Genomic DNA, 11,968 nt, shown 5'->3' with positions numbered 1-11,968 from the left:
TCCCGGAATGTAAAGCTAACCACATTCACAATGGGAAAGAATGACATTTATTGATCAAAAGCGGAGTTTGGGCTCGTGGTCCTTTCTACTGATGCAACACGTATAATTTTGCAAATAAGAGGGTGGTTACTTGCTAGACAATTCAGTAGATTTAAGCTGCCAAAATCAAATAAGGAGGCACATTTTCTGTAAATAGTTTAATATTAAATAAAAAAAAGACTCCCATATAAAAAGAAAGCTACAGTCAACAATTTAATATTCTTTTAACATAAGTATTGAAAGCAAGGGTAGAATGAGAAAATACTTAATTACAATTCCCCGAAAATTCACAATTCATTGTCTCTAACAATATAAAATAAAACACATTAACTGTACATATTTACAAATCTCCATGTGTAGAAATTGCATAATCTGCTTCTTTTCATTTAAATAAGATATGCCAGCATTACTGGGCTGTAATAGTGTATAGCACAGCGATCCGAAGGACAATGAGAGAAAGTACAACTACATCCCACCCAAAAATACATTGAGTTAAAAACCCCACACATAACTCACACTTTTTCATCAGCCATTCCCCTGTGAAAGGACCTAATTGAAATGTGCATCGTTTACTAAACACACCACAGAGAACATACAAAGGGGTGTATCACAAAGCATGACCACTTTATAGAGCAGGTTCTATAAGAAAGCTTATCTTGAATGTGGGTTGTTGGAAGTGTCGAGTCTTGCCAATTTCACATCTATCTTTATGAATTTGAAAATGTGACTTCAGATTATTTAGGCAGTACACTTAGCTGGCTAACTCATCTGCTTGGTGATACACAACCCTCCCCAGGTAATCTGATTCTAGATCTGTGGTCAGGGGCAACTTCTACCTTGAGCATCTTGAACACCCAAATGTGCACAATCCACAGGCACACAGACATCATACAATCTCAAACAGAGCGCAAATGTAGGTCATTCAAGTAGATACTCTTATCCTGACTCACAGTAAACACACTGAGAAACAGTGCAGTTTTTTGTAGACATAATTCTAACACATCATAACGGATCTCCATCAATCACAATGTCAAGCAACCACACAGACTTAAGAGAGGACCTAAGTGAAAGCATCCACATAACTATTTTTCATTTTTTCATCTAGATCACTCCCATTCAAAAGGTAAGAGGTTGGCATGACAATATATTAGTGCAGTGTAAAAACAGAGTGGGGGAGCTTGGACAATATAAAGCAGTGATAGGGGCGGGGTTGGGGTGAACCTGCTCCCGTCACTGTCTCTGGGACCTGGCTCCCCGCCGCCTCCTGCCCCGGACCGACCTCTCAGGCTTCAGCAGCACCACCTACAACACAGACACACATCACATCATCATTAGCAGTCTGGACGGCAGACACTAAGGGACAAACTGATATAATAGGTCCAATGAAGTTAAGGGTTGTGGGGTGGTCTAGTGTTTTACCCTGGGTTTAGGTTCCTCTAGGGCTGGAGAATCCAGTTCTCTGAAGTCCTCTAGCACATTCTGTAGCCTGATTTGGTTTTTTAAACACACAATAATATCAGTATATTTACACTGGTATTACATTTCCTTGTTCTTTGGAAAAGTGGCAGTGTTATAAGTGCCATCGAGAAGATGGGCAGAATAGTAAATCGGTGCTCATCGTTATCAAAGATTCAAGTACAGAATCAAAATGAGCTCACGTTTGTTTCCTTTTCCTGCCTCTTCTGGCTCCCCCCATTTGTGCAGTTTGGTTCTGAAAGGGAGAAGGGACACTAATCAATAAGGCACAAATTACATCAATCTTTCACTGCTTGTAATGCAATATTGTGTCTAAATGGCATTTTTAGCCATGCAGTGGTAAAATAAAATGACCTCCTTTGGGCTTGGAGGATGGATTTAGGGATCCTTTTTGACTGTGTTTAAATCAGGACAATAAACTAAAGGAAACAGCAGCCAGACTCACCCTGCCCTGCTCCGTGTGCTGTAGACCCCCAGTCTCCTCCTTGGGGCAGCTGCTCCCGTCTCTGGGACTCTGGTACCCTCCTGCCTGGGGTCTGTCCCCCTGCCGATCGGACACAGCCTGGCTGTACGAGTCTGTCTTGGCTTCCTCCAGGTAGATGGGAAGCAGAGGAGGGTTAGTGTGACACTCTGGGAACTCCAACTTGTTCTGCAGGGGCGTGTTGGAGCCATCGTTGCTGGGTTTAGGGGTGCCCTGAGCCGGGGAGTGGGCTGCCTCCATATTGAGCCGGGACAGGTCCGGGTTCCTCAGGGTGCAGGCCTGCCGAGGGCTCAGGGAGAGGGGGGCACTGACCTGAGGGAGGAGAGCGGAGGGGGAACGACGCTCCCCAGGGTAGGAGGGCGGTAAGGCACCGAAGGCATCCGGCCCAGACTGAACTGCTTCCTGCTCTTTAGCACTGACCTGGAGGAAGGAGGTGTAGATAGTGTCCATGAAGGAAGCGTAGGGGTCCAGGACGCTCACCACGGAGCCCTCTCCACGCTGGGACACGGGGGCCAGGGCGGGACAGGGGCTGGGCGCAGTCTCTGGGGTAAGCCGATTGGCTGGAATATCCTCCTGAAGGGAGGAGCTGTCTGTTTCCTGTAAGGAGATTGGCTTTTCTCCCTCTGAGGGTGGTGCCATGTTGAGCTGAAGAAGGAAGATAGAGATATTTCAAAAATCACAGGACAAGGCTTGTGTCAGGAGTGGAAAACAATGGGCGGTGTGGTCCAGTGGTTACAGCCGTTGATCCCGGCACACGTATGCCAGAGTCGGCATGGGTTCGAAACCGTCACACTGGCATTTTACTCCCCCTCCTTCCCTTGGCCTTTCAAACACTTTACTACCATCTCTTCAATAAATCATTTTTTTTTTACAAAAGGAGGGGGACTGCGCCACTCCTAAAAAAAATAAGTGGAACACAACAAGTACCTGGATGTTGTTGAGGAGGTTGATGGCCCCATCAGGGCCCTGGAGCAGAGGCATGCCCAAGGCAGAGGCCTGTACGGGGGGCAGGAAGAGAGGGCCTGCACCTAGCCCCAGAAGACTGTGGAGGCTGGTCAGAGCAGACAGGTCTCCTACAAATACACATGGTTCATCATTAAAACTGTTTGTGAATGGGATAAGGTGACATTCTAAGCAATATGTGGGTAATGTACAAGATATAGCTTTGTTGTAGCTGTTCCCAAAGTTTGTAAATGTAAAGTGAAATGTAATAGAAAAGACTAACTATGATTCCGCATTTGTAATTGACAACAAAACCTTGATATTTATAGCAGTGTAAATGAATGTTGCTGTGACTAACCTAGAACCCCTGGGTTGAGGAGAGTAGGCAGTAACTGGTGGAGGACAGGGTTGTCCTTTCCCTGGACAGACAGGGGGATTAGAGTTTCCATCCCCCCATCATGGCCTGAAGTTGAGACCTAGATGGAGACAGGATCAAACATCAAACTGACATCTCTAATAGAGATACAGTGTTAACTATTTGACAAGGGAAAACTACAGGGTAGAGGACCAGGCTAAGGGAGAGAACCTACCTGAGGTGGGGGTTGTTGGGGTTGCTGTGTTAGGGGGAGATGAGGGGCAGGCGGGAGGCCAGTAGAGCCCAGGGCAGCAGTTAGCAGATCAGGGCTGAGGGAAAGGAAGGCCGGGGGAGGCAGGGGGGTGGAGAGCAGGAGCGACTGCAGGGCCTGGAGGGGCCCATCGGCGGGGGGAAGCAGGCCCTGGAGGGCCTCAAGGAGCCCAGGGCCGGGGAGGGATGACGGGTCCAGGAGTCCAGACCCTTTATCCAGAGACAAACCGTCCAACAGGGCTGGGATGTGCTGCCGGAAGGGGAGGTCCAGGCTCAGCTGGCCAAGCCCAGACAGGGGCAACATGGCAGTCTGCTGCTGGCCTAGTAGCAGGGAGGCCATGAGGAGAGCCTGGATGCCCAGTTTCTCCCCCATCCCCAGATCACACTCCTGGCCTGGGGTAGGGGCAGCAGAAGGGGGTAGCAGTGGGTTCAACAGACCCAGGAGATTCAGAGGCAGCTCTCCCTGACCTCCCATTAGACAGGGGAATAAGCTAAATGGAAAGTTGTGGTTCAGATGGGCAGTCTGGTGTTGTTTCTGCTGTTGCTCATGCTGTAACAGTAGTTGTTGTTCTGATTGTTGTAGTAGTTGTTGATCGGGCAGTTGATGGTGTTGCTGAGGTGTGTTGGAGATGGGGAGGTGACCCTGCTGACCGCCAATCCACAGGCCCAGGGGCAGAGAGCCCAGGATGGTGGGGTCCAGGAGGGAGGGCAGGCCGGCCGTGGCAGATAGAAGCTGGAGAAGCTGCTCCTGACTCATGAAGGGGAAGGCTTCAGCCAGGGGTAAGGAGCAAGTGGAGTCCCCCAGGGTCTGGGGGCTGCAGCCTCCCGGGGGTTTGGTCACTGTGGAGCCCTGAAGATCAACACTCTGAGGCTCTTGCACCCCTAGAGAGGATTGGAGAGAACCAGGATTAACGGCATTAGGAAGGTTCTTTTTCAAAACAGACAGTACTCAACAAATCTTAACACGTCTAATGAAAAATGTGTGTATTTTCCTAGGCCTCAGGTAGCCTAGCGGTTAGAGCGTTGGGCCAGTAACTGAAAGGTCGCTGGTTTGAATACCTGAGACAACAATGTAAAAAATCTGTTGATGTGCCCTTGAGCAAGGTACTTAATCCTAATTTTCTCCAGTGGAGCCGTACTACTATGGCTGACCCTGTAAAACAACACATTTCACTGCACCTATCCGGTCGGTGTAAGTGACAATACAACACTTTAAAGGTTCATCCTCACCTGTAGTGTTGTTGCCGGTGGTTCTGTCCAGGCCCCCCTCCCCAAGAGGTGTGGTGGAAGAGGCTGCCAGCAGTGCCAGCATGTGGTTACTGAGATCCAGGGGTCTGGGGGAGGTGGTGCTGCTGTAGCTGGTGACGCTGCTGCTATGGTTGGAGGTGGAGGTGCTGTTGAGACCAGGGCCTAGTGTTGACATGCTCTCCATCTCCATTGATTCACTGACTTCAGGAAAGGCCTGGCCAATGGGTGACTGGATGGTGGTGGCATCCATAGGTTGGTTTTGGGCCTGCCACAGCCTATTAGGGGTGTGTGGGGTGGGCGAGGGGCTACTGCAATATTGTGCTGACTGAGCGTTGGACAGGGCCATGGAAGGAGACCGTCTCTGTTTGGGACTAGTCCTCGTATGTGGTCGAGACGGAGACTGTGCATTACCTCGCCTGGACTTTGACTGAGAGGGAGAGAGGGGCTGTGATGGGCCTTGTGTGGTACTGTGATTAGTGGGGGACTGCACGGGGAATGGTCTGATGTTTAAATGGGAGGGCGAGGGAGACTGCCTGGGGCTCTGCCTCATGCCTCCTGTGCAGTGTCCAGAGCCGGGCTGCGCTCCAGTGGCTTGAGCGTTCTGCACACTGAGCAGGTGAAGCAGAGCAGAGAGAGGCTGGGTGGGGGGATCCGGTTGACCTGCCATGATTGTTGTGAAATCCAGGGCGCCGTCAGGCTGCTTCTGGGGCCCTGCGAGTGTGCCAGAGTGCCGGACTGAGAGCCTTAGGGCCTGGAGGTGGTTCTCTAACATGGCGGGGTAAGGCGAGGCTGAGGTAGAGGAGGGTTGAGAGTGCGAGGAGAGGTTGAGCACGTCGCCGGGGGTTCTGGGACCGGTCATCTGGGACTCCTTCAGCATGCTGAGCACTGTGGGCGAACGCCGCTGCCGCTTCCTGTGGGATGTCCGGTCCGTACGGGAGAGGTGAAGGGGACTGGAGGCTAGGGGCTGGGAGAGGGAAAGCAGGGGGGAGGCTGCAGACAGGGGCCTAGCGATTGAGGGAAGGCTGTTGTGTAAAGTGCTGTTTGTTACCTTCAATTGCTTAGACTCCCTCGAGACTTCCAAAGAGAGGGCTGAGTTGAGGATGTTGCGCGAATTGGAGCTCTGGTTGTGAGTCATCTGGCTGGCCAGCTGGGCCTTGGCTGCTGCCGAGAGGAGACTACTGGCAGGAAAAGAAGCTGGGTGGGGTTGCTTCTGGTGGTTCAAGAACTTTCCAAGAGGCAAACCAGAAGGACCAGCACTGATCTCCATGCCTGAGGCAGAAGCAGGTGCCTTTGTGGGCCTCCCAACCTTTTCAAGAGCTAGAGAGAGGATATGAGGATTGTTTTGGTTGCTCAGTGAGTTTGGGTGAAGGATGTGATTATTAGTGCTACTGTTGCCAGAGTTCTTAAACTGCTCTAAGATGTCCTCAAGCTTGTATTTTGAGAAATGGAGGATAGGGGACCCCCCTGGTATAGGAGAGTGTGAGGAGGAAGAGGATATCCTTCTGGGGGGGTAGCCCCCAAGCACCACCCCTCCCACCCCCTGCTCAGAGTGAGCAGAAGAGGCGGAGGGGTGGCGTGAGCGCTGGCGGGGAGAGGGGCAGTTCATACTCACAGAGGGAGAGGGGGAACATGAGGGGGACAGGGGAGACCCAACGATGATACCATGTTGATGACTCTGCCCTCCCCTCCCCAGTGTCCCAGGGGAGGAGGGATGAGGGGGAGAGAGGGGCCCCATATGAGGAGATCTGAGGGCTTCTGGAGTCTGTGGTGCCCTCTGACCCTGACTGAGATTCTGAGGCGTTGGTGTGCGTAGGGACCTCTGAGGTGCCCCATAGCTGGAGAATGGAGAGGTGTTGGGGGGGAGATTGAGAGGAGGTGGCAGTCTCCTCAAAATATCAGGCGTGTGATAAGAGTTAGTGCTATTGTGTGAGAGGGGCGAGGAGCCATTGTAAGAATACACAAGTTGGGGAGAATTTTTAGGACTGCCACAAGAGTTGGGGTGGAGGTTATTGTTGGGCCTGGACTGGACTAGATGGTGTTTGGAGGTGTAAGTGCCACATTCTTTTTCTTCCCTGTCCACTCTCATCCTCTTAGGATCTCTGTTCTCCATAATGCCACTGGTGACCTCTGCAACAACAACAAAAATATACATTAGAGCTTGCACAATAATTGTATAATAGTGTAACCGACAATTTTGGGCAATAACCATGAACTCACATTTTCCTTCATAATTCTTAATACATTAGTAGGGGGTGAGATTCAACTTCCTTTTCAAGTAGATATAGTTTACCCAATAGCAGTTTTGAATAATTTTTACATGAAGTGGGTAAAGTTGGTAGCCTAATCATTTTACGAGAAAAAAGGCATGGTCAGGAGTAGAAGCTTTGTTTCCAAAAGTTCCAAGTGGTCATAACCATTTGTTTTGAGACGGGTGTCACCAAAGCTGTGTTGTATCATAGGTATGTCGTAGCTCATTTTCAAAGCTGTGTTGTATCATAGGTATGTCGTAGCTCATTTTCAAAGCTGTGTTGTATCATAGGTATGTCGTAGCTCATTTTAAAAGCTGTGTTGTATCATAGGTATGTCGTAGCTCATTTTCAAAGCTGTGTTGTATCATAGGTATGTCGTAGCTCATTTTCAAAGCTGTGTTGTATCATAGGTATGTCGTAGCTCATTTTCAAAGCTGTGTTGTATCATAGGTATGTCGTAGCTAATTTTCAAAGATGTAATGTATTATAATACTGCAAGCTCAAAACATTTTTCACAAAAAAATGGCAATTACAACAATAACCATGGCAATTAACTGTTACTCAAAATCCCATATTGTCACAGCCCTAACCAACATGATTAATGACATTTCTGAGAGCACTATTTGAAGAGCACAATGTAAAAATGTTTTGGTACCTGACCATCAATAGCCGTTTAATGATCCTTAAAGCACTTCATTTCTGTTACATTAGATCTACTCATTTTTTAGGCGCTGACACAGTGCCTTCATTAAGTACTCACACCCCTTGACATTTTCCACATTCTGTGTTACAGCCCACATTTAAAATGTATTCAATTATGTTTTTCAAAATGTTGAAATAAGTCAAAAAGTATTCAACCCCTTTGTTATGGCAAGCCTAAATAAGTTCAGGAGTAAACCTTTGCTTAACAAGTCACATCATAAATGCATGAACTCGGGGCAATAGAGAGTTTAACAGTATTTCTGAATAACTACCTCATCTCTGTACCCCACACATACAATTATATGTACGGTCCCTCAGTCGAGTAGTGAATTTCAAATACAGATTCAACCACAAAGACCCGGGAGGATTTCTAATTACTTCCAAAGGGCACTGATTGGTAAATGGATAAAAATTGACATTGAATATCCCTTTGAGCATGGTGGTTATGAATTACACTTGGATGCTGTATCAATACACCCAGTCACTACAAACATACAGGCGTCCTTCCTAACTCACTTGCCGGAGAGGAAGGAAACCGCTCAGGGATTTCACCATGAGGCCAATAGTGACTTTAACGCAGTTAGAGTTTAATGGCATGATAGGAGAAAACTGAGGATGGAACAACAACATTGTAGCTGCTCCACAATACTAACCTAATTGACAGAATGAAAAGAAGGGAGCCTGTACAGAATGCAAATATTCCAGAGCATGCATCCTGTTTGCAATAAAAAATAAACGTAAGAGAGCTAAGCATAGGTCAAATCCTAGAGGAAGACCTGGTTCAGTCTGCTTTCCAACAGACACTGGGAGACAAATTCACCTTTCAGCAGGACAATAACCTAAAACACAAAGCCAAGTATACACTGGCGTTGCTTACCAAGACGAAATTAAATGTTCCTAAGTGGCCCAGCTACAGTTTACTTAAAATCAGCTTAAAAATCTACAGCAAGACTTGAAAATGGCTGTCTAGCAATGATCAACAATCATCTTGACAGAGGTTGAAGAAAAAAAAGTTTTTTTGTACAAATGTTGTAGAATCCAGGTGTGCAAATCTCAGAGACTTACAGAGAAAGTGATTACAGATGCCAAACGTGATTCTAACATGTATCGACTCACGGTGTTGAATACTTATCTAATCAAGATAGTGTTTTATTGTTATTTTTTTATTCAAATGTTAGTATTTTTCTTCCACTTTGACAGAGTATTTAGATCGTTGACAAAAAAATGGCATTTAAGTCAATTTGAATACCATTTTGAACAAAATTTGGAAAAAGTCAAGGGGTGTGAATACTTTCTGAAGGCACTATATTTATCTGTGTGACTTTCTGAAGGCACTGTATTTACCTGTGTGACGGGCAACATAGGGCAGTTGTGAAGCCTGCATACTGCGACAGAGCGCTGCCATGGCAACCACTTTCCTCCGATGGTTACAGAGCTTTGTCATGTCCTGCTCTGCCTTCCCCACCGGCTGGCTGTGCTGTTGAATTTTGACCCCTAGGCTAAAGTTAAACACCTGCAGAGACAAAGGAACATACATTCAGCAAACCCCAGTCAAAACCGGTTGTGAGACAATAAGTGAGATGTAGAGGGAGTCACCTTGTGGATGACCAGCGGACACTCGAGGCCACACTTGCATGTGCCATCGGTCAACAGATATGACTTAACATCTTCCAGTGAGGACAGGACTGCGCCACTTGGACTGTAGAAATGGACAGGGATGCAGGAGATGAGCGATGAAATAAAGGGAAGGGGAAATCAAATATATTTTACAATTCCCTGCTCCAGACCAGCTTTTGGGAAATGAAAACATTATAATGGCTCATATATGCTTATAACACAAGTATAAAAAGTATTTTACCCGCCTGTGTTACTGAACTTGCTTACCTGACATACACCACAAGCCCGTCCTTCGCTCTCCTCTGCCAGCCAATGGGGACTTGTATTGCCACAGTGTGAACTCCATCCTTGTCTCCACTGCCACTCTCACTGCCTCCCATCATTTTGTAAAAACTGCTTTGCAGCACCTTTGGGATAGAAGAAGCAGGAACAAATGTAGAATGAATACATGCTTTGATGAACAACTATTACGACCACTATACTGAGATTCTGACACCAATGTTATCCCACAAAAAAGACAACCAGAGTTCCAACTCGTAGAAACCAATATAAAGTCTCTAACATAAAGCATGCCTGATGATAGCCCATTCATCAATGCTAACTACCTTTAGCACCTATTGTGGATAGTATCTTCTGGCCAGGGGAGTTTTGTTAAGCTTGTGCTAAACGTTTACACACATCACTTGCGGTACGGTTTTGAAAACATATCTTATCTTTCATATCTGTTAGGAAAAAAAGAAGGTTAAATTACTACACACCTTTATAGGGTTGGGGTTCCCACACGGCCATATTTCCATGTTACAGCGTCTGTTTACGGAAAACAGAGTCGACCAATTGTGCTAATTAGCTATCTGCGTCTCCGAACACCTGTGTAAACGGAAGACGGACGCCACAAACTTGTCACTGAAAAATACTGCTGGCTGCAACTGTGTTAAAACCAGTTAAAACAGTGTTCAGTAAGTGTATATTTTGCATTTGTGAAATTATTTTGATGTGATATGAAAGTAGAGGGCATTATGTTTCTAGAATCGTACCGCAACTGAGAATCCATTCACATTGAGATGGAGTATTTAGCTGTTTTGGATGCCAGGGACATTTCGCCTCTAAAAAGAACATGTAAGGTCCTTGGACTTGGAGTAACGTTAGGCTCTTTTAGCCTGTTATTGGGCTAGCCTGATGAGTGAGGAAGGATATCATGTTCTCAAGCCTACCTTGTCATCTTTGAAATGCCAAATATATTATTGGCTATGGTATCCACCGTGTGAAGGCCATTGTGTCAGGGGAGAAGCACACACACTCTGCCAACCACCCCCCAACACCTTGCAGAACTCTCCAAGAACTAACGTTAAGTCTTCTGGCCCTGCTTCAGAGGTCAACTCCTCCAAAACTCTGCAGCTGACACTAAGGCCACAGTTTGACTGCAAAGAAGATTGAGATAGACCTGACGTTAGATAGCCCTAAAAAAATAATACGTGAAAATTATGAACAAAAATAATCTCTCGATTCTGAAACACAGCCACATAGCATTCGAGGAAGGGGATGCATATATTAGGATTGGCCTAGTAGTGGTATTTCAATTGAGTGACGTATTATCAAATAGCTACCTAGATAGTTAGCGAGCTAAATGAGACTGGTGGTGTGTGCAGCTGGATGTTGAAATTGAAAGGGAAAACAGCATTTGTAACTTGATAATAGTTATCTAGCCCACATGCACACTATACTTTATAATATAGCCATTACAGAAACGGCACATAAAGTTAAATCACAGTCACAGCAATGATTGTCCTACATAGCTAGCTAGGCTACCTTTATCCAACTAACGTTAGTTAGCTAATGTTGCAGTCTAAAGTGTCGTAACAGCTTGACAGACACACCTTGCAAAATAGTAACATTTCAATAATGGGAACTTGGGAGAAATGTGTTTATATATTGTCATGCATGCTAGCTAGCTCTTAGCAATTGTGCGAAATGTATTCTACCATTCTGTTCTCAAACAAGGTCGCGAAGTTTTTGGAGTCTTCTCCAGTAAGCTCGCGGGAGAACCCCGGACAGAGTTAGCTAGCTGGCTTACTAACGCTAAATTGTTTTGGATGTTAACATTATCTAGACAGACAATGTGGTGATCAACCCTCCAGTGCAAATGATTTGCGCCATCAATCAACTATCCGTCTGTCTAGCTGCATCTGCCCGTCTCGTTAAAAACAAAGGACAATAATGCTTCATTTTACTGCGCCTATGATCTCGGGGCTAGGCTAACGTTAGATGGCTAGCTAGCGTTGACAGAAATTTACTTGATTCTGGAGTGTCCCAAGACCCAAGGATGTCTGATCGTGTCGCCAAATTATTCAGTCGTTATCTCCAGACACTGTTCAATCAAGCTGGTGTATGTTTAGCAAAAATGGAGCTCATCCGATGCACCTTTTAATCTCTATTTCACAGTTATTATTTTTTCTTGCAGATTCCGTGCAAAAAAAATAATGGAGTTTTCTATGGAGCATGCGCACTGGGGCGGCGAGGGACTATTGTACCCACAATGCAACCGGACCTTTGTAGTGGTAGCCGACGCGACCCCCCAAATGAAGAATAAAC

General features: G+C 46.5%; 1 protein-coding gene across 5 annotated transcripts; it reads right to left on the bottom strand.

The window, feature by feature from the left end:
* Positions 1-182: 182 nt before the first annotated feature.
* LOC110492357 (methyl-CpG-binding domain protein 5) lies at positions 183-11,894 on the bottom strand. Of its 5 annotated transcripts, XM_021566602.2 has the most exons (15): positions 11,671-11,894; positions 10,591-10,797; positions 10,138-10,246; positions 9,647-9,786; positions 9,359-9,461; positions 9,107-9,275; positions 5,860-6,938; positions 4,794-5,775; positions 3,529-4,445; positions 3,297-3,414; positions 2,924-3,069; positions 1,961-2,641; positions 1,698-1,750; positions 1,459-1,525; positions 183-1,341 (listed from the first exon to the last, which is right to left on the bottom strand). In XM_021566602.2, the coding sequence occupies exons 3-15, from the start codon at positions 10,174-10,176 to the stop codon at positions 1,270-1,272; spliced, it is 4,566 nt and encodes a 1,521-aa protein (XP_021422277.2). In that variant the 5' UTR covers positions 10,177-10,246; positions 10,591-10,797; positions 11,671-11,894; the 3' UTR covers positions 183-1,269. The 5 variants fall into 5 exon arrangements, with proteins under 5 accessions (XP_021422277.2, XP_021422272.2, XP_021422273.2 ...); XM_021566597.2 differs by having other exon boundaries at positions 4,794-6,938; XM_021566598.2 differs by having other exon boundaries at positions 4,794-6,938; positions 11,798-11,879.
* Positions 11,895-11,968: the final 74 nt, after the last annotated feature.

Source organism: Oncorhynchus mykiss, chromosome 16 (genome assembly GCF_013265735.2).
Source record: "Oncorhynchus mykiss isolate Arlee chromosome 16, USDA_OmykA_1.1, whole genome shotgun sequence".
In the NCBI taxonomy this organism is placed as follows: domain Eukaryota; kingdom Metazoa; phylum Chordata; class Actinopteri; order Salmoniformes; family Salmonidae; genus Oncorhynchus; species Oncorhynchus mykiss.
Note: the sequence above shows the minus strand (reverse complement) of the source record. Positions and strands in the feature narration are given on the sequence as shown.